General features: G+C 47.9%; 1 protein-coding gene across 6 annotated transcripts in view; it reads right to left on the bottom strand.

The window, feature by feature from the left end:
* The window catches only part of GTF2IRD1 (GTF2I repeat domain containing 1), a 173,824-nt gene extending 147,215 nt beyond the window's left edge, over window positions 1-26,609 (bottom strand). For 2 of the 6 annotated variants that reach the window (XM_090026609.1, XM_090026612.1), the window contains exon 1: window positions 26,243-26,605. In XM_090026609.1, coding sequence (XP_089882735.1) covers window positions 26,243-26,443 — 201 coding nt within the window. In that variant the 5' untranslated portion in view covers window positions 26,444-26,605. Of the gene's footprint in view, window positions 1-23,850; window positions 23,940-25,814; window positions 25,946-26,242 lie in introns of those variants that run through there. The other 4 variants (XM_090026610.1, XM_090026611.1, XM_090026613.1 and 1 more) reach the window with 4 other exon arrangements.
* Window positions 26,610-27,775: the final 1,166 nt, after the last annotated feature.

Below are 27,775 nucleotides of genomic sequence, written 5' to 3'. Positions count from 1 at the left end.
CCAAGTCAAGCTAGCGCTGCCTGCCCAGAGAAAGCTCCCTCTCGGATCACTGGTCCATTGGCAACATAGGACAGCCTCCCCTGTCCACATAAGCCTGTTGTCTCCATACCTTTCCGCCCTGGGTTGGCCAGGAGCTAGCCAGACTCCCCATATCACTGTGAAGGATCACTTGGATGAACAGGCTTACCTATACTGCATGAGTAAATATAATTAGTCATCGAATGCCACAGCAATGGATTGCAATCAGGGAGAGACTGAGTCATGTCAGGCTAACTGCACAGCAGCATCTACACAACATGTGCTCCACAACAAGTTAAAACGAGCTCATCCTAAACCCTCTCTCCACAGGAGTGCTGATCCACTGCTCTCCCCAGGAGAGCTCCAAGATAAATGGGGCTGTCCATACGGGATCTCCTGAAAGTGCAGGCTAATCTGCTAAAACTAGTGCTTGATTCTCCCTTCCCATCTTGCATTTCATGGAGACACAATCTGCACCTGTGCACAGCAAGTATAAAGCCTGACCATAACCCCAATCCAGAACCCAGTGAAGTGACCGGAAAACATTCCCTGAATTCAAACAACTCTGGACCAGATCCTCGGTTATCTCAAGGAAACAGAAGGCAAGGCCCATTATAGGCATCATCCAGAAAACACTGGAATATTTTGCTGTTAATAAATCCCATAACCCTCCCCCCCCATACACACCATCCCCACACACATTTACCACCACCTACATCCCTTATTTTGTAATTCACTGCTGCAAAGACAGTGGCTAGTATTTAAATATGGGAGAGAAGGAGCTACTGGATGGCGCAATGGATGGATTAAAGTGTACAGAACATTGCATTTTTTGGTTCATGCCCGAGCTGAGTGGGCAATAGCTGATCATTGCTAACATATTGAAAAGCGGGTTTACTGGGAATGCTGCAAACTAGTTTGGGGAGAAGACCTGACAGCCCTCTTGGCCTGGTTCTCTATCTCCCAGCATCATATGCAGTTATTTAAACCAGGGCTGGCCAGCCTGTGGCATGAGTAGAAGCAGCCTCTGTGCATGGCACACAGCAGATTAAAGAGGGGTCAGATTGAGAAGCAGTTGCTTCTGGGACCAGTTTTGTTCAATATGTTCAAGTGACCTAGAAGATGACATGGAGCATCCTCTCAGCAAGTCTGCAGATGACACCAAGCTGGGGGGGGGGGGGGGGGGCGTTAGTAGATACACTTGATGGTAAGGCTAGGATTCAGAGAAACCTAGACAAATTGGAGGACTGGACAGAAAGAAATCTCATGAGGTTTGATAAGAAATGCGAGGTCCTGCACTTAGGACAGAACAATCCCATGCACCGGTACAGGCTGGGGGCCGACCAGCTAAGCAGCACCTCTGCAGAAAAGAACCTGGGGGTTACATTGGACAATAAGATGAATATGAGCCAGCAGTGTGCCCTTCTTGCCAAGAAGGCTAACAGCATACTGGGCTGCATTGGTAGGAGTATTCCCAGCAGATCAAGGGATCATTGCCAGCAGATTATTCCCCTCTATTTAGCACCAGTGAGGCCGCATCTGGAGTACTGTGTTCAATTTTGGGCCCCCACTGTAGAAAGGATACAGAAAAATGGGAGAGAGTCCAGAAGAAAGCAATGAAAATGGTTCGGGGACTGGGGCACTTGACTTCTGAGGAGAGGCTGAGGGAACTGGACTTATTTAATCTGGAGAAGAGAAGACTGAGGGGGGATTGAATAGCAGCCTTCAACTACCTGAAAGGGGTTGCAAAGAGGATGAAGCTGGACTGCTCAGTGGTGGCAGACGATAGAATAAGGAGAAACGCTCTCAAGTCGCGGCAAGGGAAGTTTAGGTAGGATATTAGGAAAATCTCTCTCAGTAGGAGGATAGTAAAACATTGGAACAGGTTACCCAGAGAGGTGGTGAAATCTCCATCCTCGGAGGTTTTTAAGACCCAGGTAAATAAAGCCTTGGCTGGGATGATCTAGTTGGGGATGGCCCTGCTTTGGGCAGGGGATTGGACTAGATGACCTCCTGAGGTCCTTTCCAACCCTCATTTTCTATGATTCTACGATAGACACCACAGTGGCAGATAGGGCAGCAAGCAGAGCATTAAATCAGGCAAGGAGCACAGGGCGGGAAGCAGAAAACTGAGCAGCAAATTGAACAAAGCAAAAGGGACTGGAGTGACACTCAGGAAAGGCGTAGAGCTAATCTGTGGCACACCTGTGAAAAAGGCTAACCCCCACTGCATTTACCCCAGTGCAATGAAACTGTTCCAGGGCAGCGGCATTTTGCCCTGCCGTAGCAAAGATGACTCCGGCCTGCATCCTGTGGGATTCCTGCACTAGGCAATGACAACAAGGGCCCATGGAGCCTGCAACCCTGGCAGGTGGCAGATTGACTCTGAGCCCCGGTTCTGCCTCAACATATGTATCCCGGCCTTCGATTCCAGTTCAGTTGTAATTTCCATTGTGTTGTGAAGCACATTCTCTGTTGAATCCAAGTCAACAGTTGTTTGCACTGACGTGTAAATACACTGAATATTAGGAACTGGGCCAGTATCATATTTGCATATGAAATGCAGTCTTCATTGCCCCCTCGATGGCTTTTTTCCATCCAATCAATCCACCCAGTTAACTGTTTTAAGAGATGGGGGAAGGCGTAGATTAGAAAACCTAAGACCTAGCGGATCAAGCAGCAAAACCATTCTCCTTTCTCTCTTTTTTTTTTTTTTTTCCAGGAGAAAAACATCACTGTAAAAGTATATAATGAACTGCCAGCCCCCTCTCATAATCTCATACCCAAAACCAAACCGCTTCAAATTCTCAATGATATGCATATCTTATCAAGTCACATTTACATATCACATAAATATTTATTTGCTTTTAATCCCGCAAAGCAAACCTGCCTGGTGGCACATTTCCTTTTAAGCAGCAACTGAACAGTTTTAATCGGGAATTTCGGCGCCTGACAAAGTGAAAACAGAAGTGGCATCTCAAATTCAGCGGCTCCCTAAGGTAGAAGTGGTTGAGAATAGGTAAACAACACATTGGCAGCTGCCACTGAATGGTAATCATGACCGGATGAACCAATGGTGCCAGCAGGAAGCACATACAGGGCACTGGACTAGAAGTCTGGACCCACGGGTTCGAGTCCTAGCTCTGCCTCCACCCCTGCTGTGTGCCCTTGAGCAAGTCATTTCTTCTCCCCCAACCCTTTGTGCCTCCTGTCTGCTTAGACCATAAAGGATCTTATTATGCATGCACAGCACCTAACACAGAATGGCTTTCTTGGCCAGGCTTGCAACGTCACTTCTAGTCTGAGCCCACCTGGAATCATAATTTCTGTGGAAGCCGTGACCCACAGATCTTCAGTGTGGGAGCTACTGGCTTTGCACATGCAGGCCCTGTTCTCAGACTGGGTCCCTAGGTGCTACTATAAAATAAACAGCAACAGAGGTTTGTGGGGCTGAATGGGCATGAGGGAAGAACCACCATTTATTTCCTTGGTAACTGTAGTCAGTGCGCGCGCGCACACGCACACACACACACACACACGTACTGATTTAATTACTAGTAAGCGATTCAATGCTCACATATTCTAGGGATGCTTAAGAAATGAGACTGCTGTTAACGCGAACAGATCAATTATAACATGCATCCCCACTCTCGAAAAGAGACAGATAAAAAAGTTAAAGCACAGCACTGCTATCTAATGGATGGAGCCCTGGCCTGGGCCCCAGGAAACCTGGCTTCTGTCCCTGCCTCTGCTACTGACCTACTGGAAAATCTTGGGCACATCTCTTTGCAATGCAGTGTTTTCATTTCCCCAGATCTCAAATGATACTGACCCTCCCTTGTAAACTGCCTTGGGATCTACTGATGGTAAAACCTCTGTGAAAAACCAATGAATCTGTCAGATAGGTGCTTGTCATGTTAAAATGTATAAATGTTTAAAGTTTCTTTCCTCTACTAAGAGACATAAATAAAACAATACAATTCGTGGTCACAATTTACTTAAAATAATCACAAAACTATATTGTCAGCAAATTTTCAGATTTGGCATCTCCATTCATTGCCCTCTTATAATAAGCACTCCCAGTTTTTTTCAGTTTCACTAGGTTATTTCACTATTTTACTTTCTAAAACCAAAAATACAGGAGAAAAAAGAGCATCTTACATTATGTGACAAACCTTCAAAACCGAGGCCTCGTTGGTCGATTTTTACAGATTCCCTGCATTAACAACGTTAATTACAGATGCAAGTGAGAGTACTTACACTTCTAAGTACTTGATTTGCACCTGCAATTTAATTCAGATGAAAAAAAAAAAGATTAAGTTGTATATTGCAACCACCTACTGCACAATCAAAAGGTAAGTAACCCTTCCAAAAACACGGCCACATTGTTTTTTGTCCCCACCAATACACATAATACCATGCAAACACTATCAAAGCCTGCTGATTTCTTTCACTCCATCTCTTACCTCTGGGTAAATCAGAGTAACTCCATTTAATATTTTGTAACTCACTGGCACAATAGCCCAGCATGGAGCTTGAGCAGTAGCAAATATATACAGCCTCTTTCCAGCTGCACAATCTCAGTGCACCAAAAGAAAGGCATTTGCACAAGGGCTGAATGATTCAGAGGATTCACTAAGTGTTGGTGGTCACTGCTGAGATCATCACCCTGCCTCTGATGGACAGAGAGGCTGGTCTCATTGTTTGTTTTTCCTCGGTGCATCGCTACAGGGGCAGAGTTCAGGCCGGTGACGTGCCTCCACGGTGCATTTCCATTCAGTCTCATGCACGAGTTTCTTTTCTGCAATCAATCGTAGCTCCGAATTTCCTCAGTGGCTACGGCTCGTTCTTTCACAATTGCGCCCTTCTCACAAGCGGCAGCAGCAGGATTTTACCAGACTTCGGCTGAGATTTGCTACAGGTGACAATAGAGGAAAACCACCAAAAAATGGGAGCAACATTGGACTGCTAAATTTGGGCTGTGTGAGGATGCACAGGCTGTGCACAGAGGTAGCACTGTCAGATGACAGGGATTCAAGACACCCAGGGCTTTTTTTCTTATCTGCCACCAACCTGCCGAGTGATGACCTTGGACAAGTCTCTACGGAGCTCTGTGCCTCCATTTCCCCATCTCTTTCCCTCCTGCCTGTGTAGATAGTAAACCCTTTTGGGCAGGGCCCCTGCTGCAGGGAGAGTCCATCTTCCTAGACCTGTGCACAGTGTGACCCTGGTCTCAGGAAAGCCCTCAGTGCTGAACAGTAACAGCAAGACAGCAGCGTACTCTGGACTCTGAGCATTCATTCACAAGCACCTCTATGGAAAAGCGCTACCGAATTCAACAGGGACGAGACCAGCATCATTTGAGCGTGCTCTAGAAGGCTTCCTCCAACAACCGACAGAATTTAATAGAAAACGAGATTTTTTTCCCCCCCCCGTCATACTGTTTTCGATTCCTCCTGCAGAACCGCGTAACACACCTGTGATTCTCTGTACAATTCCACGGGACAGCTCAACATTTGAGAATAACACTAGCACCTTTCATGACAGTCTACAGGATTTGAACAGGCAGAAAGGTTTTAGTCTTTTTCTTGCAGTGATTTCCCCCCCCCCCCACATGCTGGGATGCCACAGTGAAGAGCACGTTATCAGACGGACTGGATTAGATGAGACGCAGTGACCTGAAGGAAAATGCCTTACCCAGAAGACCTTAAAACAATGAGGTGGTTCTGGCAGATACGATCAGAAAGGGAATTCTACAGAGTGCGTCTGGAAACCAAGAACATCCTCTACCTGCAGCCTAATCCGATTTGAACCTTGGGTGAGAAAGCAAGGACAATTCAACACTGCAGCTTCCTTGGAGGGATGGGAGGAAAGAATAGAGCAATGCTGTGGCCTATAACATCTCTCGCTGAGAGCAGAGCTGCGGGCTCCTCTGAACTGTAACAACGGGGTCTCCAATACATTTTGAGAGGGAACCCGATCCAAAGGAGATAGACGGGCACATTTACATGTAGGTTATCTCTGTAAATCTAAACACTAGAGTCTTGATCATCTGAACATCAGAAGTACCTTAATTACCTCTTGCTTCCAACAGATGGATGGAAAGTGACAGGTTTGCCTGTATCCATTCCTATTCTGCAGTGATCAAAGCATTCAAATCTGGATCTATGTAGCCTAAGATTGTGAATTAATTTCTTAATCAGTTCTCCTTAAATGGGTTGCAAGCAATTAGGTAATCTGAGCAAGTCACCCATCAGTGATGTTGCCAATCTGCTTTCAAGCTCAAGATACTGCGGAGAGAGCCTCAGGGAGCCATTCCAAAGGAAGCTAGAGAGCTCTCTGCTAAGCTCTTCACATACAACACAGAGCCTCAAAGTGGGTAAACACAAAGCTACTTTATAATGTTAAAGTAAATATTTAAATAGTCGTTTATTTCATCTGCTCAGCTGCAATACCTTGTCCTCTGTAAGAACTTGCTAGCAAGCAGAGCAGCAGGCTACTTATCCTGCTATTATGTGCTTTCGGGCCAAAACCCACATGGGCTTGTACTTACATGTTGCCTGGACATCAACATCCTTCCACTTTTAACTGGGGTGAAAACCTGATCTGAAAACCACCAGCCCACAGGAAAGAGGAGACTGGAAAGGGAGGAACCCAAAGCGCCTTTTACAAAAGAACATGGGCCATCTGTGTGTGGGTACCACGTTTTGCAGGCCGGGGTTTCTTACAAGGGTCCCATTAGTAATAAGTTTGATTTGTTACTAAATACAATGGATAACTGGGACCCTGCTGCTTCCAGATGTGATGGAGAGGGACTGAATAGTAGGGCTGTGCGAAGCTTCAGGGGATGATTCAATCTGGAGGAGATTCGGCTCAATTCAGTGGCCGAATCTCTGAATCTGAATCGAATCAGGGGACCAATTAAAAGGTCTAAATCGATTCAAAGCTCCCTGAATCTTTGGAAAAGATTTGGAGAGCTTTGATGATTTGGGCAGTCCCCGGTGGCTGCAGCAGGCAGCAGCCCTGTAAGTATGAGGGGCGGGGACCATGAGGACCCCTGCCAGCCCCCTCAGCTCCCCCAGCCCCACTCACCCCAGCTCCCAGCCTTTTAAAGAAAAGCCCCAGCTCACCAGGTGTTGCTGGGCAGAGGGTGATGCCCGCTGCCCGCTACAGTGCATGGTGGGGCTCTGCACGAGCCCCCTGACCCCCCCCAACACACTCCCCCAGCCCCCCTACGGCTGCCCCACCCAGGCCTGCTCTGGCCCTTTAAGAAAAAACAAAACAAAACAAGGAAAGCCCCAGGACTGTCTGCTCCTGCAACGGCCTCAGGGGGCTCATGCAGAGCCCCCCACGTGGTGCGTGGTAGCAGGGGGCAGTGGAGATTGCCCCGCCGGCAGGAGTGGCAAGTCCCAGGGCTTTTCTTGCCTTTGTTTTTTTTTCTTAAAGGGCCAAAGCTGGGCCGGGCAGAGCACCCGTGGAGGGTCTGGGGGGAGTGAGGGGCGGGGAGCTCATGGAGAGCCCCCAGTGGAGCGTGGGGCAGCAGGAGTCACCCCCCTGCCTGGCAGCACCCGTTGAGCCAGGGATTTTTTTTCCCAAAGAGCCGGGAGCTGGGGCAAGCAGGGCAGCCATTGCTGGGCCTCGGGGGATGGGCCTGGCTGATTAGGAGATTCAGCAGTAGCCGAATCTCCAATTCAGATTCAGCCAAATCGATTCGGGACAGTGATTCGAATCACCGAATAGAATCCCTGTCCCCCAAATCGTCCTAATCCAAATCCAGAGCGACTACTAGCCGCTTTGCACAGGCCTACTGAATAGGTTCATAAGATCCCCCTACCTGCAGAGGGACTGTTCAAACAGGGTTTCTGCACCTTTCCTTGGCAAACCGGGGTCATCTGAATGCTGGCACTGGGAGGAACCTCGTCCTGAAGAAACCGAGTAAGTTTACCTTGGCTTAAATTTCAGCCCTTAGCACCTTGTCTGCTTAGATGCAAGTTTCTTGGACAGAGGCTGCCTCTGTTCCAGATCTGTACAGAACAGAGCACAACGGGGACCTGGTCCAGGACTTGGGTGCTATGATAATACAAATAAATCCCACCTTGCATTACAACAAGGGGTGCCAGGCTTGTAGCTCTTACAAAACAGGTTTCCTTCCCCTGCAGCAAAGGGATCCTATGGCTTATTGCTAAACGGAGTCTGACCTACTCACCTCCCCCCCATCTTTATAGGCAACACCTGCTAAAAAAACACAAGGATGGGAAGAATTAGGTGTAACCAGGTGTTGATATTGGGGCTAGAATTTACAGGTGGGCTGAGCCCCACAAAATGGGGGGCAGATTGTCAAGACAGCCGAGCTCCCATTTAGGTACTGAAATAAGAGGGGAAATAAAAAATAAGGAGCTTATCAAGATCAGGATCGGTGTCCTCTGAAAGTCTGGCCAGAGGTATCACACTGAAGCCCCTGGGGGCTAAACACTTCGGAAAATCTGGTCCCAGGGACGGATGCTGAGCTGTGAGAATCAAGGCTCCCTGGTAATTTCCAAGACGAACCAAAGAACAAAACCTTTTCCGGATAGCCTCACACATGAATCTCCCCCTCAGCTCCTATATCCCAGCCTCACTGAGCCCATACACCACTAAAGCAAAGCCCCTTAAAAAAAGTCAATCCAGTCCTCCCCATTCCCCTTTCAAATAGGCTCAGAATAGCAAGGGCAATAAAGAGAGACTCAAGGCAGGAAGCAAAATCAATACCGAGAATGAACGTTCAGGGCTTAAATGGTTTTGTAACATCACCGGCTAACAGCAGGCCAGCGAGGGAGGGAACCCACCAACCTGCAGCACAGCAGTTTAAGAAAAACTGCATTTGCTGTTAAGGCCTTTCATAGACAGAACTGATAATATCTGGCCTAGAAGCAAGGGGGCTTTGGACACTAAGGGCAGCTATCCTTCAAAGCCTCAGCACATCTTGTCAGGCCCTTCTGAATGAGAAATACTGACTCGAGGAGCATGGAGCAGTGCTAGGAAAAGCAGGGAGGTTATGATACACTCCCCCCCCATTGCTAACTTCGGTTCTCACAGACATCGTAGCTGCAGCTTCCTTGCCCCAAAACTCCCCACATGCTTTCCAACCCATTCCTCCCAGCTTTAAGAGCTTCCTAGCCCTTTTCACCCCAAACCCCTGCTCAGTGCCAACCAGGAGGTCTGTTCTTTCCTGTTCCTCTAATCTCTACTTTGCTTTGCTCCAGAGTAAATAAAAAAAAAAAAAATCAAAGCAGTAGAAACTAGGAACAGTGCCTTCCAAAGGACAGGGAAAGGAACCGAGATTAGAGACATGAGATTAGTGGCTCGAGCCATTCTAGCCACAACTGTTGAAAAGCGTCCACACCCACACGCAGGGATGCATTTCCCAAGAAGCTCCCAGTGTTGAATGTAGATAGCATTGGATGTTAGCTCTCCTGGGAGGCAGACCCATAAATCTCATAATAAGAAGAGCTGGGTGATGAGCCTATTAGACAAATCAGACCTCTGTTTATGGGCCTTCATGAGAGCTGTCTTCTTGGGAAAAATCTGGCCCCTGCCAACAGTGCTTGAAAACCCGGCACTAGGCGACTAGCGCCCACAGTGTTTAAGGTCTTTGCATGATTCTTAATTATTAAATGAGAAGATGCTATGTGCTCAAATCCATCCTGGCATTATGCTCAAATACATTATTGATGACACAATAAAATCCCAGCAATGTTAAAGTGGTCCTGACCTCAGCCACCCCCAAAAATTCCTTCTCAGCCCCTCATTACTACAGGAAGCATATTCTTAGCACTCTTCAAAATGACTGCCAACCAGAGGGCTCTGTTAGCAATGTCCCTGAAAGTCACTGAACTCAGGCAATAAAAAAAGTGCCTAAAGGCAACTGGTAACGAATTATTCAACAGCAGCAATTACAACCACCTACCATGGTGTAGTGGGGGGAGCAGTCTTAACTTCAGTGAAGCAACAAAATATTCCACCCTGCTTTCAAAGGTTATTTAAGGACCAGGGGATATGAATGCTACAAGGCGCGGAGAAGAGAAGATCTTTGGTCTAGCAGGCAGTGAAGGTAGAGCAAACTTTTGTATTGCTGCCACCGCGCTGAAGTCTGCTTTTATCGTGAAGTGCCTTGTGCATGTATCCATTGATATGGCTATATTTATGCAGGTGTAATTCCCACGGAGATAAAGACCTTGTTTTTCAACAAGCAGCAGCATCATACATAAATTACAATAGCAAACATCAGAAAACAAAGACATTTTCAAGAGAGCGCGTAATCCTTGGAGTTGCTGCCTGGTAAAGCAGAACCTCAAGGATGGCGCTGGCTCCCAGCGAGGAGGATGAAGGAAGATGACATGAAAGGGATGCAGGCAGTTTGCCTAGGGCCGAGGAATGCTCTCAAATCTCCCCCTCACTATCAAAACCAGCCATGGGTTGGAGAGAAAAAAAATAAATGCCCCTCAAAGTAGAAGGAAGCTTCACTCAGTGCCTTTTTAAAGCATAGCATGTGGATGGCTATTTCTCGTTCTGCATGAAGGTCTGGAGCCGCTTCCCATTGCACTGCCTTTCAGGAGGACTGAGGCCGAGGCTTCAAATAGCAGAGCCACAGAGCCCCAGTTTTTCCTAAGCAGGCTCATAAATCATGGCTGATCCTTCCACCACACTGCTGCCTTCTGCTGCTCGTTCTCTTTCCTTTACTGCAACAAGGAAATGAGGAAAGGGAGAGCAAGGAGCAGCATGAATCCCAATTCTGCTTGGCCAGGAGAAGCGGTGCGATACAGTCCTACCTTTAGAGTGGGACAGCTGCTCCATCTAAACCTGATGAGCTGAGACACAGGATGTAGGAGCAAGGTCAACCAGACCCACCCAGAGCACTTCACAGGGCCAGCCTGGTGGGAATATCCAAGTAGCCCAATCTCACCCTTCTCCTGCGTGCCACAAGACCTCTCACAGCCTGGGGAAAGCACTCAGACACCCATAGACACCTCTCACATTCACATCAGTGATTGCATCAAGCAAGGCCGCTCCTACAGAGGCTCATACGAAATCGCTGTGGCACCATTTGTACAAGTGCCATTTGCAAACCATCCCGCATACTTCCAGCTACTTGCAATTCCACTGTGCAGCTGGACACAAGGAGGAGCCAGCACCCCATGGCCAACTATTTCTCCATGGGAAAGTGTGAGGGAATCAAAGCCCTAGTCAGCACCCATCTGGTCTCACACAGAAATGCCTTAGGAAGGGCACTGCTGAAAACGGTTGGGGGAGTTCAGCTGATTATGGGTCATGACAGAAAAACAGACCTTTATGTAGTGCTTGGCTTTCAAGCACATCACAGGCACCGAATGCAACACAGTTAGTGAGCAGGGATCTCATTTACACCTAGCTTGTACACTGCTTTTTCACCAGGACACGTCAAAATGCTTTACAAGGGAGGTGCATACCATCCTCCCTTGTGTAAAAGGGGGTAACTGAGGCACAGAGTAATGCAGTGACTTGGTTATCCACAGACCAACCTGGAAACGGATCACCTACCTCCTGAGTGCTTCACACTGCCCTGAAGAGCACATGTCCCACTTCACAGCAGAGCTCAAGGCACATAAGGCCTACTGAATTCAACAATTTTCCACCCTGTGGAGAGTGACTGAAACACTGGTGAGGATTACTGTGGCCCTGAGGATAGGAAATGGCTCTAGATCACTGAGAAAGCAAAGCACTTGCCTTCTTGCAACCTTGTAGTACCCATGCATGGAGATAGAGTGCAAGGAACAGGCAGAAGGCACACTGGAGTCCCCTTACCCCATTGCTTTTTTATTTCCTCAGCTCCTGGGGCCATTTTAAAATGTTACTGTAAATCTTTCAGGGATGTATTTGATAGTCCTGTTGATCTGAGACAAAAATAAGTGCAAAAGTCTAGAACTGTTGGTTCAGAGACGATACCTTTTATTAGACCAACTGAGAAACTGCAGCAACAAAAAAATTCTGTAAGCTTTTGGGCTAAAAAATGCAATAAATATTTACTTTACAGTGTTAATCTTGGTATTCATCTATTATGCATTAGCTAAGCCTGGCGTTACCTATATAGAGGGTTTATCTAACAGGTTAGGTTGCCCCCCAACAAGCTCTGTCCAGCATAGTTGTAGAAAAGCTCCAAAATCTCACTAAGAGTCCTGCAGAGCCAGCTGCTGCACCAGACAAACAGCAGCTTCAGCTGCTGCAACGCAGTGATCTGCACACAGGCATTTTCTAGATCTCTGAGCCCCAGGACAATAAGTAGTGAATCAACTCATCCTTGAACCAGTAAAGCACAGCTCCTCAAGGGGACACCTGTTTTTTTTTTGTTTTTTTTTAACTGAAGCTGTGTGCACAGAGACAAAATCAGGAATGTACCACATTTGCAAAAGACTCCGCACCCTGCCAGGAAAGGTTTGCTTCCTGCCAGACTTTTACTAGCCTGTGGTTCCCCCCACACCCTATCAGTCCCATAGGGAAGTTCTTTAAACACTGAAAACCGTGGCGTCAAGGCAAAGGGGAAGGAAGAAGGAATGCCAGAGAGCGCTCAAACATTTTCCCATCACGGCCTCTGAAAAACGGCAGCATCCGAGAAATGCATTCTACCTGCAAGCACCATCAGAAGAGAAAATGATCATCGCCATCATCATGTCCACAGCACAGGGAACGGGGCTAACTGCAAAGGTGATGAGCATGTGTCACTGCATGGCCAGTGTGTTGGCGTGACAGTTGTCCATACATCTGATAGTCATGCCCCAAGGTCAGAAGAGAAACAGGATAACATCCTGTAAGTTGGGTATGCAGCAATAGCATTTCACATGGAATCACCAGGCCCAACTCCATGAGCTTCTGCTGAACACCCACAAACTACAGCAGCATCCACAGGGTCCCCCTGTGACTTGAGGGATTGGGCTCAATGCTAATAAGAAGCCATCAAGCACATCAGACCTTGCATCGGACATTGTTGCGTCATCTACGTAGATAGGACTCAGACAAGGGAATGAATTTGACTGATTCAATCACCGTGCAAGACTGTCATTTCACACCAGAGATTTTTTTCAGTGCTAGTAGACTTTTTTTTTTTTTTTAAATAAATACAACCTGACACTAATTCTAACGGTTTTAATAAATGTTTAATGTCTTGTTAAAGGTCGCCCGCCTCCTGTTCTCATGGCAGATTTGTATTAATAGCACATGGGCCACTTGGTTTCAACTGTGTTGTTTCATCAGGATTTCAAATGTTTGGCATACACTTCTCCCAAGTGATGCATTTAAAAAAGAAACACACAATGCACTACATAATAAACTGTCAAAGAGAACAGTGGCATGCAGCCAGTTAGTGCAATGGCAAGGGAAATGTACAGATTAACATGGACACAGAGGGAAGGATGGACTGTTTGCTGCATGCCCAAGTTAAGCACATACAAAAATCTCACTAAAAAAAACACACCTTCAATAAATCAAAACTAATCCTTTATTTCTTCTCTATACAGTCCATGCAGCAGTGCGAGTGCTGCTTGCTGTTCCAAGGGCCTTCTAGCTCCTACACCCAACTTTATTTTTCTAAAAGGCTAAAAGCTGGATAGCGATATTAAAATATAAATCAGCGCAAAATGCCCCTTCCAAGGGGCTGGAAGGATGTAATTTCATCCAGGGGGTTTCCAGGTACCAGTCCCAGAAACACAAGATGAAATTACAGCTTGTGTTATCCCTGAAGGGTGCCGAAAAATTTATTTCTAGTGATCCTCCTCTAATGAAGCTAATTTATAACCTTGTCAGTGTGTGCGTGTGGGCTCAGGGCACCGGTACAGGCACACTCCTGTGTCTGCACTTCGCAGAACGCAAAACTCAAGCTCCAAGCCTCCTCCAGGATGTTTGTTTAAAGCCCAAACTCAAAAGGGTCTTTAAAGAGTCAGAGTTCCTCTCAGACCTAACAAACTGAAAGGCCAAGTTTCCTCCCAGCAATTGCACAAGGGCTTCCTACAGGGCCCTTTCTATGGTGCACAGCATCTACCCCAGAGAGAGAAGTGAAGCACCTGGTTTTCCCATGCTGGCCCCTCCTGACTTCCCCTCCTTGCCCCTCACCCGATGCCATCTCTGTAAGAGAGTTCTCCTCCAAACAGGTCTGTCTGCTGGTCTTGCCGACATATTTCCCCCGCTCTTGGCCAGAGCTACTCCCAATTTCAAAAGGCTATGCTGAAGCACCAACAGAGACAAACAAATTTGCTTAGAGCCCAGTGGGGAGCAATGTGAGCAGCAACTGAACAGAAGGGCTGGCAAACAGTGCGTCTGAAGTGAGCCATGACCCACTTTCCTAGAAACCCTGATCACTAGAAGCAAAAATCCACCATCGGTGACAGCCAACTGGGGTCTGAGAGATGGAAAGAATGACTAGTGGATGGTTCTCTCCTGTGCACACCTTCCAGCACGTGCATCAGCTTTGCAGTAACTCGCTCAATGCTGGATACCACAGACATCATTCACCTCTCGCTTAAGTCCATGAGAATCATTCCCTGGACCTCAAAGGGAGTTGGTTCAGGTTCTGTGCAGTTCCCAGGTAATAAGAGGTTAGTGTTACATAACAGCATGAGGATGTACAGCCTTATGACTATCGCAGAGAACCGCAGATCCGGATCACTGGATTCTATTCCTAGTTCTGCCACCAACTCACTCCCTGATCTTCAACAGGTCACTCGAGATCTGGCTTTCAAAGGTATGGAGCCCCTGACTTCAGCAGCTGATGCAGGGTCTCAGAAGATCTCCGGTCTGCAGTTTTTTCTCTGTACGATAGGGAGAATGCTGCTTCTCCATCTCAAAAGGATCTTGCGTGGTTTAGTTCACCAATGCACATAATGAACTCCAAGAGCTCCTTGACTCAAAACACTGGAAGAATGCATTGTGCTACAGTAAATTTTAAAAACAGAACAGCATTGACCTGTTACACGATACAGCTCTGCTGCATGCATCGCTCCACTACTGCCTTCCGATACTTTCTTGTACTAATCTGCCAGATATTCCAAAGAATAGAGAATTAAAATGGTAGATTTTCCTGTCCCATAAAAACTACAGTACATTCCCAGCTTCAACCACCCACTAATCACAGAGGGAGGGAAACAAACTTGCAATTCTACCCGCTGCCAACATGGGCTGGTGGCACAGAAGCTGTGGAAGTCCAATATGCCACTCAGTAACATACTTAAACGCTTCTTGTATTGTCACAGATGGCCCAGTGAAATGCCACCAGGTCTTGTCCAAAACAAGTTACCAAACAGGTAGCCAAGACAGCAGGGTGGCAGTTGGACAGAAATCCCCTGGGTTTGTTCTTTCTTCACAGGAGGCTCATGCTAACCCACGTTGTCACTCTGGTCTATACCAGCACATATGAGAACAGAATCAGGCACTTGTCCGCACTGGGTTTAGTTGCTTTCCGCTGGCAAAAAAAGAGGAATTATTGAGAAATTGTGGCACATCACAAGTTACCCTGTCTTGAAGGACTGACTGCATTAACTCTGTGTTTAAGAATGCTTTAACAGATGGTACATTGTAACGTTGTTATTTATATTTGCCTAACTAGATTCTTTTTATTGTGTTCCACTAACAATACAGAGACAATGCTCCGAAGACAGTCGCCAATTCCTGTACGTCAGCAATCCAGCAGTCAGAACCAAATAAGACCCTACAAAGGATATGAATTTAAAAACAAAACAGAACAAAAATTATACTTGCATAGGTCACATTAATACAGATAATATTTTTTAATTAAAAGCCATGCGATTTACATACACCCACAAGGACCTGCATTCACGCTTCTTAACTAACAAGCCTCCAAAGCAGAGAAGGATACAGCTTAGATCAGGGGCGAGCAGTTATTTCGAGTAGAGGGCTGCTTACTGAGTTTTGGCAAGCCATCAAGGGCTGCATGACAGGCAGCCGGGGCAGATCAATACTAATTTTCTAAATTTTTTAGGGGCCCCGCAGTCTTGCCGACATATAGACTGGCCTGGCAGGGGCTGCATCCAGTCTGCAGGCCGCATTTTGCCCACCCCTGGCTTAGATGCAAGTCACGAGCATGATATTGAAACACGCAGGCCCGGATTCTCAGCCACATTGGTTGGGCCCCTATAGTGGGGCGCACTTAAAAATCAATACCTGAAAGGCTCGAGCACCGAACTGTCCCCAGTGGTGCCATGATATACTAAAAGGTAACGATCATTTTAAGCAAGCTCACCTTGCTAAGGAGGGGGATAGATAAGAAAGACAAAGAAACAGAGCTGTGCCCCAACATCACCAGGATCCATTCCTTCCTCCTGGAACTATTTGCCAACTCTGCAGTCGAACATAAGGATCTCAGATCAGCCTTACGTCACCAGTGCCTTCCCTATTTACTAGAAGACTGCCCTTCTCATAGAAAGGGATTGCCACTGCCACTGCACATGTTAAACTGGAAGCTTTTTGGAGTGGGAACCATCTTTTTGTTCTGTTCCTGCAGTTCCCAACACCGTGAGGTCTCAGCCTAATGCCTTGGTAGTATTCCAGCAGAAATCAGAATTAATGTAATTTCTGCACCCTTGAAGGCCACTTTATCCTGCCAGAAATCCAGAAGGTGCTCTACCACAGATGAGAATCAGGAGCTCCCGATGTCTTCCCCTCTGCCATTTAACCAAGAATATAACAGCCTCACAGACTTCTAGCATCTTACTTGCCCAGGCTGAGAAATGTCTTTTGATGGGTGCATAAAAATATCCGTTTCTCCGTTAGAATCATCATGGCGGGGAAAAGGTGGGCGAGTCAACTTTGTGCCTGGGGTGGTAAACTCTTCCTTGCATCTGCGTGAGGGGGCCCTGTTACCCATGTTGCAGACGATGGCTTAGGATTCACATCCTACTTCATCTGACTTCATTCGCTCTGCAATGATTCTTTCACCTGTGCATGCACAAGCTGAACTTCACCCACAAATAGTGCTATAGTCTACAGTCCTTAAAACCGAGCAGGTACATAAACCTGTGCAGGACTGGTGTCCGAGCTCACCTCCTCCCTCTGTGCCCATCTTAAACTATGTAGTCTGTAAACTCAAGCAAAGACTGTTTCTTAATACATAGATGTACACCTCAACAGGGCTCTGATAATATTAGGACATGAATATAATTTGAAGAGCAATCATCAGAGCCCTTTTTATCAATGAACCCAATTTGGTCACCAGTAAGTTTAAACTGTGCTTAAGGTGTTAAGTTCCATTACAAGGCGTGACCCAAGGCCTGGTCAACATAACTGAGGATGTAATCTCTGTACCACCCCCTGATTTTCTTACAGCTAGGAGGAGGGACCAGGATTCAGCAGAGAAGCTCTTTTTGGGCCTCATCCAAACCTGCTGAAGTCAGTGGCAGGCTCTCCCAGAACTCCTGCAGACCCTTTAAAAGACGGAGAGGGAATATAGCACAGGTCCCAGGAGTCTAAATTATCAGTATGATTTTCACCCCCTGCGTGTGGTGTCACCACCTTCCTCTCCCCTCCCACATTCAGGTTGCTCCCCTCCCATGGAGCTAATTATCCTGCCTGAAGATAACCGCTGTCCTTAGATATGCCACTCCTATTCCTGCACACTTGTTCCTGAACAGTTTAGGAGAAGACTCATTCACACAGCACTCCAGGGTTAACCAAGTTAGGAGGCAGCACAACTGCTCCTCTAGTGTCCTTGCCCCCCCCCCCCGAGCAGCTGCAGCACTCTTATTGCCCACAGCAGGGCTCTGTTGGTATATGAACAGGTGGATGGGGACCCATTCCTCTAAGCGCAACCATCAACGGTCTGTTAGGTGTTCTCCCAAGAGCAGGAGCCTTGCACACCTTGAAATCTCTGTGGGGCCCCTCTATACGGCTAGCCTTCTTGCAAAAATCCAAGGCTGCCACTAAGGTGGGACAAAACCTTGGTTGCTTTTCACCCATGCATCGCTTTGCACCAGTACTCCACCACAATGATAAGCAGCATTCCCCCCAGCTGCCCTGCAACAGGGCATCTTTGGCCTCTCCCTTGTATCATCTCTGCACCCTCACGGCTGACACAGGCACCATACAGAACCTTTGCTGCATAAAGCACTTTGATGCTGTCCAGTGAAAGCGTGGTTTCAAGGGCCACTCCTTAAATGCTACAATGATTGCCTTTGAAATCACAAACAAGCAGCCAATTGTTCAATACCACAATGAGTTTCTTCTACATGATGGATGGACTTGGTCACCAACCAGCAAAAGCTTGAATGGAGTGTGGCAAGGTCGTTGGATATGGCTAGAAATATTCATAATTACATGCGGCTAGAGATTAATATTGAAGTGAGCTTCTCCATGACTACAACACACATGCATAAATTATTTATAGATAGCTATAGATATCTCCCAGTTAACCAGTTGTAGCTGGGCAAAGATGCACACCTCCAAAACAAATGGTAGGCAAAGCCAAAGAAGTCCTTGTCTAGCCATTACAAGCTACCACACACAAGATTTTGCCTTCTACACATGTTCTCACCCACAACCACTAGGCACAAAACATCCCCTCTATTTGTTTTCTTCTCCAGGCAAACATACAACATTTAACTTTGACCACACAGAGTAGACGGAAGGGAAGCCGTTTACTTTTCTGAAATTTCGATGGGGTGCATTGGTAGGAGAGCATCCAACTGTGCACACTTTACCATTTCAGAGTACCACTTCACTCGTGTGTGTTGTGTCAGGCGATTTATTAATAAAAGAAACAGCTGGGGTTTATTTGGGGATTTTTCAAAAGGGAAATAGTCTGCTGTGCTGATGATCAGTTTGGGACTCTATTCTTTGCAGAGTTATTTAGGTGATGGAATGAGGAAGTGTGAGCTCCATTTTGTTTTTTCAACACATGATGTTTGTGGTCATAATCAGATCCACTCTGCTCCTACCTCAGCTAGAGGGTGAATCTACGTGGGTGAAAGAAAGGTTTTTCTCATCTCCTCTAGTGGGGAGCTGAGAGATACAGGTCTCCAAAACTCTCGTTCCTCTTTACATGCGGAATCCCAGCTTAAAAATAGGCCTCAGTTGTGGCAGACCAAGAAAAAAAAGATGGTTGATGCCCCAAAGAACTTACCAAGCAATTTTGAAAGTTTTTGCTTTCGCAGGCTTTCAAGTGGGAACTGCGTGCACTGCGGAACATAGGAGCTGCCGTACCTAATCGAACCCAGGGCCCACCTAGGCTCTCAAAGCACCCGGTATCCAGATGCTCCAGAGCAAAAGACAAGAAACACTGCAAGGTAGTTAATGAACAACCTGACCCACAGGGAAAGCTTCTTAATCTCTTTCAGCTACAGTGTGACATGCCTTAATCTAATGTTGGTTACCCTTCCAAACTTTTCTGGGGGTTTTCATCCTTCCAACTCTCCCAAGAAAGGGCCAGATTTTCAAAAGGCTCGGAGTACTCAACATGCAAACAACTTTCCATCCCCCCCCCCGCAAGAAAGTCAGTGCACTTGTTTTGACACCTAAATGGGAGTAGAATTCTTTACCAAACCTAGTTGAAATCTTCAGCAAACTGCTAATCCTACTTCTTGAGTTAGTGAAGAGTGGGGAAAACTGGTTTTGCCCTTTATTCCCTTCTGGGAGAAAGCATCTCCAGAGGTTATTGTGAAGTCGAAAGAGAATTAGAATCATTGAGGCCATCCTGATTACCTGTAAAAAACAAAACAAACAAAAAAACCCAGTGGATCCCTTTCAGGTTTTTATTAAGCGTTTCCAAATGAGAGAATATTTTTTCTTTATGAAGTCGCAGGTCTGAGAAAATGACGATAAAGCAGACTTGTGATTCAGGTGAAAGGTGGAGATTACCTCTGAGGGACTGAGTCCTAGTGAACAATGATTATACCTTTGTGAGTTGCAAAGGCAGGGAAATGGTGTTTCATGGTCACCTATTCATCTGGCTGAAGTAATTCTCTTTTTAAAATGGTCATAATAGGATTTTAGCTCCAAGCAAAGACAAAGCAACAGCACAAAAAAAGGTTCAGTCTGTGCCTGCTTGTATAAACACACATAAATCCCACCAAGCTACAACCAGTTCTTGCAAAGATGGTTCACGGAGTAGGGTGCTTGGTAATAGCGTACCACAAGAAAAAGTATTCATTGGTGAAATCTGTAAAGCCCTTTAGAAATGAATGCCCCAAACCCCAGGAACATAGCGTGGGATTATTGGACTCTTCCAAAAAACACAGCTGCTAGGACTCGTGTGATTGAGTAGAGGCCTTCCTCTTCAATAGCCCTACAAAGTAAAGATTTTTGCAAATGGTAAGAGAAATTTCTCTTTCAGACCATGCTTCAGCAAAATGCCTAAGTGAATAGGAGTGATTCCTTTTCAGTCACTAGGGATACTCATAATTTCAAATTTAGACATATGCTTAAGTACGCTGCCAGACAAAGACCACAATACAGACCAGGGTTTGCCTTTATTGATTTTAGGCTTTGGCCCCACCTCAAAAAGGACCTGCAAGACAAAGCCCAAAATATTCTCTGCTGTATTTTACATGAAGCAGTTTGGAATTTTTTCTCTCAAGGGCTACAAGGAAAAATTAATCAGCCAGAAGAGTAGCGTTAGGTAATGTGGACAGAAATAACTGTGTGTTAAACCAGATCCCGCACCCTCAGGCAAAAAAAACCTATAAAGTTCAGCTAGGCATTTTCATTGCATTCATCATTGTGGTATCTAGAGCCTAGGCAGTGCTTTGACCCATTCAGTAGCTCCCAAACTCCACTGGTTCGTGTATCTTTGCAAGTGAATGGGTGAAACATCATACTCATGTAGCAGCAGGGATACATGCAACACAATTTGGGAAACCCTGGTCTAGTTCATAAAGTGTTAGTATTCCTGATAAAAATGCTACTGCCAAGCTGCTCTTTTTTCTCAACTCCTGCTGTTCTGTTTTATGAACTGTCTGGTGGGCATTAAGAATACCAGAAGGCCACTGCTTACAGCTTTCAGCTGGAATCTTGCCAGTGCTGGCTTAAATTTAGTCCCAATGAGTGGTAAAAATTCCTATTCGCTTTGATGGGAACAAAACACCAAATGCACTTGAAAAATCCCACCTTCCGTCTTCTGGAAACAGAAGCTTCCTACATAGTCCTTTGTAACTGCACGCTCCGCACTGCCCCTGTCCCAATTATTCCTGTTAAGAGTTTGTCATAGAACAAGGTATATTTCTGTTACTTAGGGAAACTCAAGATCTGCCTGGCTTTTGCCCTCAAGGAGAAGATTCTCCTTGAAGTTTCAGGAAACAGTTAGCAATGGCAAAAGACGCGCTACATACACGTGCTCCTGAAAGATCAGCTACATGCTCCAGGCCGGGTACCAATCACCTTGACGCAGACATGCCCTACTTCCAGACTGCTGCATGCACACTGTGTAACTAATTAAGCTGTAGGTTAAACACTTCCCAGAAGGTGTCACAGGACACTTCGGGCTAGAGCTTCCATTGTCTGCACTAGCAGGAGTCAGCATTGCTCCAGACTGATAATTTATCTCCTTTAAAAATTAAAAATGCAACAGTATTTCCACACCATGTGTTTGGATCCTGTCTTCGTACAGCAAGAAAAATAAACACGCTCTTGGGACGTGAATGACCTTGGTGCCTGCTTTCCAAGTTGAATACTACTAGCACTAAGATTTAAGTCACCACTCTGGACCAAACCCTGCCTTTAGTTATGCTGATGCTACTCCATTTGCATTGGTGTAACCAAGTGCAGAATGAAACCCTTGGGGTGCAGATCAGAAAATTCCCAGAGGAAGTACACTGCATTGATAAGTGCCTAAAAAAAATCTCAGCTATTTCCTGTAGGAACAGCATACTGGAATCCCCCCATTTGGTTATTTGGGCTACTGATTTTTTTAATTTAAATGGGCAGTAGCTTTATTAACAATTACACTGCCTAATGAATTTGGTTGAGGGGTCAAACAAGTCTCAGTCTTCTGTCTTTGCAGTACTGCAAAAAAGATAGGGGGAATAAAAACCTTTACTGATCAGTACCAATGCTAGAGCCACATGGCTTTCGACTGAACTTTACATCTGGATTACTTTCTCATACTGCCGCTGTCAAGCACAGCACCAAATAATTCTCTCTCTTCAAAAGAGATCATGTTGGGCAGCGCATCTGTTTTCCAGTTTCATAGCTAAACCCATCAGGTAGCTCCTGCACTGAGCCAGTGCCCTAGCTAAACAGATGTTTCCAAGTCCGTATGGCACTACTGAAGATTGTGGAATTAGCAGTATAGTCAGAGAGATCAGCTGAGGTCGTAGACTGCGGAGGGAGAAGCGTAAAGAGTATTTTCCCCCCAGATCCTTTTGAAGAGGTTTAACTACATATGTTGCATATATGGGATGATTTCAAAAGATAAGAAACCAGGTTCAAAGTTTCACTAAGCACAAATTCTGGGTGTATGTGGAATCAGACAAGAGTCTCTACTGCAAGAGCGACTTTATGCGTTAGTGCCCAGGGTTATGCCAGGGGCTATTCAAGGACCATACTGCTTCAAGTAGAAGCCCCTTCTTCTTGCTCTACAACTCCACTGCCTGGCTCTGTTAGCAGAAGAGACTTTATTAATCTAAACAGTGACAGTGGGGAAGTGGGTGGCAGAGATATTGCTTGCATGCAGTTGAGTACTAGAAGGTCATACAGAATATCTGATGGGTCTGAAGCTCCAATCCAGCAAGGAGTTTCACAGAGACAAACTCCTATGCCTCCTTCAAGCCTCACTGATCTCAGTGGGGATCTAAACTTGGGCAGAGCTCCATCACAGAGGGGATCAAGCGGCTAAATGCGTCTCTAGGCAGGTTTCCTTCCTGCTCTTCTGACTCGGTCATAAACAGATCTAAGCGAGCCAGGCTACATGATCCTCTGAAGTAGAGGCAAGCCCTGGCACAGAAGACTGCAACAAAGAAGATGGAGGTGAAAGAGGAGCAGAAGCCCTCAACTTTGCTTCCAGGAATAATTTGGCGCCCAAAAAGAAATGGAGGGGTGGATAAAAAAAGAGCAAGGAATCCCAGTGGACAAGGACAGCATCCACAAATATTTCTGATCTTGCTATCTACTGGGGAAATCTGGCCAAGCATTCTGGCTGAAGGCAGGCCAGAGTGGCGTATGATTCATTTAAAATATTTAATCTTCTTACCCAAACATTTACATTTTTTTTCCTTTAATCACAGCAGATTCAGGTGGGGCAACAGCTTTTCCAGCTTTGGACTGCAACCTACGTAGGATCATGGTTTTCCACTCTGTTAACTGGGCTCCATGACACTTATAGGCATTAATATTCTGTATCCCACCCTACGTGCCTTCCTCTACTGTTGAGTAAATTCTGCATGGAGGCAAAACAGTTCCACGCACAAGATGAGCCTGTAAGGGCACGAGAAGCAAATTGTCTGATCACAGGACAGTTGTGCATGGTCCTCTAGGTACACAGCGTCTGGACCACCCTGCTCTTCCAATATTGCTAAATGGATAGAGGGACTGCAGCTGTGGAAAACGTTAGGCACCAGGCTCTAAAGAATCTGGACTCTCAGCACCAGCAGGGACCCAGATGGATAGCTGACCTGCTGTACAACAAGGCAGGTCCTGCAGAAGAGGTGCAGCTTTTCACATGCCTTAGGTAAGCGACAGCCTCAAGTTTTCAGGGATACTGCTCTGCATGCCACCTCCATCCTCACCACACATAAGTAGATATAACAGCGCTGAGGTCCATGCTGGGACTAGATCTCATTTGCAAGCAATGAGTTTCGCTACAACAAAGCGCATTTCCTTGCCTACCTCCACAGGAAGATGAAACAGCAAAGCAATCCCTCCTCTCCCTCAATGCCATGCAAGATGCAAAAAATTGGAAAATGAAGGCGGGCACCCTGGAATCGCAAGGAAAATCTCATTAAAATCTAATGAGCCTGCACCATGCACCAGAAACACCTCAGTGCCTAATGACTTAGATGACCCAGGCACACTGAGCTGCTAAACTTCACCCAGAAAACCTTGTAGGGTAAATCCTACCCCTGCCTCCAGACAGCAGGCTGATGCAAACAAGCAAGAGCTTCATCGAGTTATAAATATGAAGCCATCACGTGATGAGTCTCTTAAACACTTTTGTTTTCTCCCAAGAAAAGGGATTATTTTCTCACTAGCCTCCCAATTCACTGAAGACTTAGGCACATGCATAGCTTTGCACATGAATGGCCTCACTCAAATCGGGGCATACAGTTACACTCATGCCTAGTCTTTGCCAGATTGAGGCCTAAACAATGGAAGTCCTAGGGAAGAAGAGAAAAATATTGTCACAGAACAGGTACAGTAGCTACACCCCATATGCTCAGTAGCAAGTTTGACCATATCCCCCCTCCCAGCAGTATTCGATGATAATATGGGGCAGCCTGCCAGCAACACATGGCAGGTCTCGATCAAGTTTTTAAAACCAAGATTCTCTCAGAACGAAATGCAAAAAACAAAAGCCATAATCGGTATGTTATCCCCTGTGCTTTATTTTGCATTCAATCCGAATCCTTTTACATTAACTCTAAACTGGAGAGTTAGCAACATGCCCCATGCTTCAGACATGGGCACTGGACGTTCTGGCACCTGGCGAGAGGACAATTGGGGTTTTCAGCGAGGGGGCAGGTATCCGTGACAGCAGGACAAACGCATTAGTGGAGTTTTTTCCTACCATTCTCAGCAGTGCAGCGAGTACGGACATCGACGCTGGCTGCCCTCACTAGTTCTCCGAGTCAGAACGCCGCTGGTGTGAGCAGGGCAGCTCATGCCTCTCAGGGCTATTGTTTCAGGCTACCCAAAACTCATCAAGCCAAAAATCACCTCTGTTTGACACCCCGTTTGCTTCTGGCAGGCTTCCCCTCCCAAGCATAAAAGACTCGGCTCTTTATTCTTCGCAAATGGAAGCTTTGAAGCTGGAGCAGCGACTCTGCAGCAGAGTCGACGCTGCAGCGAGCCTCCCAGAAACATGGATTACGTGGAGCAGTCAATGAGCTGTCCCAACCGGCACAGCAGACACAGACTTCTTTTTTTTCCCCCCCCCAAATCTTGGGATCCTTCTGGATTTAAAGCCACTATATGAATAAGATGTTATTCATCCCTCAGACAGCTCCCCACACAGCACTTCCAGGTGGCTCATCTGTTACTAACGGCTTCTTCCACTGCACTCGGCATCATACAGACATCTTGAGGGACAGTCCTTGCCCCCTAAGAGTTTACGTCCTAAACAGATAAACCAGGGACGGAAACAGGGAGGTAAAGCGACTTCCCAAAGTCCTACAGATCAGCAGCAGAGACGCTCGTGCACACACACAAACAAAACACACAACAGAGCCCACGACATGCAACTCATCGCAACGCCCTACCCACACGCGGCTTTGGTAACGTGGATTGACCCCGGCAACGACTCCACATCACATTTGGGGTCTGGCACCTACCCGTCGCACCTGCTTTCCGGCCTCAGCAAAATGCCACCCGCCTGCTTTGAAAAGGCAAGTTCAGCACCCGCCAGAAACCCCTCGGTCAAGACGCGGCCCCACGGCGCTTCCCAGAGCGGCAAGGGGCCACGCTTCGCACTCCGGGCGCGACACGTTCGCCGATTTAATCGCTAATCCCGAGCCCGTCCCCGCGCGCAGGAAGGCCCAAGTGGGAACCTGTCCCCTTGGCACGCGCCGGCCACGTCCGGCTTCTGGGAGCTTTCCCGCAGGCAAGGGAGGCAGGGACAGCAGCCCCGCGCTCACCCTGCCGGGGCTCCCCTTCCTCCGGGAGGGCGCAAGCATCTCACGAAAGCACGTCTCTCTCTGCAGTCTGGTTTCCCCGCGGCGGGCGCGGGGGGTACCTCCTGGCTCGCACCAAGCCTGGCTATTTTTAAACTGCGCCGCCACCGCCTTTCGCAGCGCTGGGGAAGGGGAAGGGGGAGGGTGGGGGGGAAGAGCACCCCCTTTTCCCCCTCAGCTCCTGCCTGCCTCCGTCCCAAGTGCCCAGGAGGAGCCGCGTCCCGCGTCCTAAATAAGCCCAACCGGGGAGGCTCAAGTGACTTCCCGAGGGCTGGCGGACGGGATGAGGGGGTGACAGCCGGGGTCTCCCCCCGACGGGGGCCGACCGCAGTGCCGGGGCAGGCCCGTGAGGAGGGGGAGGGCCCGGGGCGGGGGGAAAAAGTTTCTCTTACCGCAGGGCTCGTCCGGCGCGACCGCGGGCTCCTGCCGCCCGGCGACGAGGGCGGGCCGGGGCGGGGCGGGCCCGGCGCGGGGGCGGGCCGGGGCCGGGGCCGGGGCCGAGGCCGGGGCGGGCAGGGCCGGGCCGGGCCCTGCTCCCGGGGGCTGCGGAGCGCGTCTCTTTGTTCTGTAATCCCAGTAAGATTGCAAGCCATTCGCCCCGGCGCTAATCCCAGCCCCGCTCAACAACAACATCTATTGGCTGCGATTTACATACAGCCTGCACCGGCCCCCCCGCCCGCCGCGCCGGCCCGCGCCCCGGGGCGCTCCGCCGCCCAGGCCCGGCCGCCCGCCCGGGGCCCCGGGCCCACCTCCTCCTCCTGCCCCTGGGCCCACCTCCTTATGCCCTGGGCCACGCTTTCCACCTGCCCCCGGGCCAAGCCGGCCTCCTCCCCCGGGCCAAGCCCTCCTCATGCCCCGAGCCAAACCCTCTTCCCCTCAGGCCAAGCCCCCCTGCCACTGAGCCAAGCCCCCCTTATTCCCTGGGCCAGGCCCCCACATCCGCGCCCCTCACACCCCTGCCCCCGGAGCGCCGAGGGCTGTCCCCCACGCCGGACACAGGCAGGATGCAGGGAGCACCGCATCTCCAGCCCCCTCCTCCTAGACAAGGGCCCCTGCCCCATGCAACTCAGCTGGGCAGGCTCGGGCAGCCGGTGCCCGCGGGAGAAGGGGCACCGGAGCGCGCCGAGGCATGTGCAGACACGGGCCTCGCGCTTTGCCATGTGTCTGACGCCACCTCTTGGTGCGTTTTCCACAACAGACCCCTCACGGTGACATCTGAGAGATTTCAGGCCCCTCTTGGCCTCCCCTTTGCTTTTTTTTTTTCCCCCCCGGTTTTGCAAACCACCTCCTCTGTTCACAGATTGGCAGGCCGGAAGGGACCGTGGAAGATCATCGGGTTAGAAGAGGGGAGACTAAGGAAGCACAGACCTTGGAGAGCAAGAAACTCAGGTTCTGCCAGATGAATACTAGCAGCGATTGCAAGTCAAGTGCCCTCTTCCCGGATTCCCTGCCTTCCCCCAGGCGTAAATGGTCGGCAGCAGGGCAACTAATCCCAACTGAAGGAGCAGGAGAAAGGCAGATTGCCCAGGTAGCAGGACTTAAAGGCAATATGACACCCTGCAGACCCAAACCACTGCTTTGCACAGAACGTGGCAGTGAACGCTAAGATACAGACCAGTAGCATGTTCCATGCCAGAAATACCTTGAAGCAAGCAAGCTCCCACATGCAGTCCTATTAATTATAATATCATAGCACCGAGGAATTCCCGTCATGGCTCAGGATCTCGCTGTACTTGGCCCTCGACAAACATAAACCAAAACGATGGTTCCTTTCCCAACGAGCTTGTCACGTAAGCATAAGACAAGAGGCAGACAGAGAAGAGCACAGCAAAAGAACAGAATGACATTGGTCATCCCATTAGCCAGTGTCATGAGCACACCAGCACTAGCATTTGAGCCGTCTTGAGCACAGACTGACATCAGTT

The sequence above is a fragment of the Crocodylus siamensis genome, chromosome 13, assembly GCF_052110815.1.
Source record: "Crocodylus siamensis isolate JL-2025a chromosome 13, ASM5211081v1, whole genome shotgun sequence".
NCBI classification, from domain to species: Eukaryota; Metazoa; Chordata; order Crocodylia; family Crocodylidae; genus Crocodylus; species Crocodylus siamensis.
The sequence above is the reverse complement of the archived record's forward strand: the minus strand, read 5'-3'. Positions and strand labels throughout refer to the sequence as shown.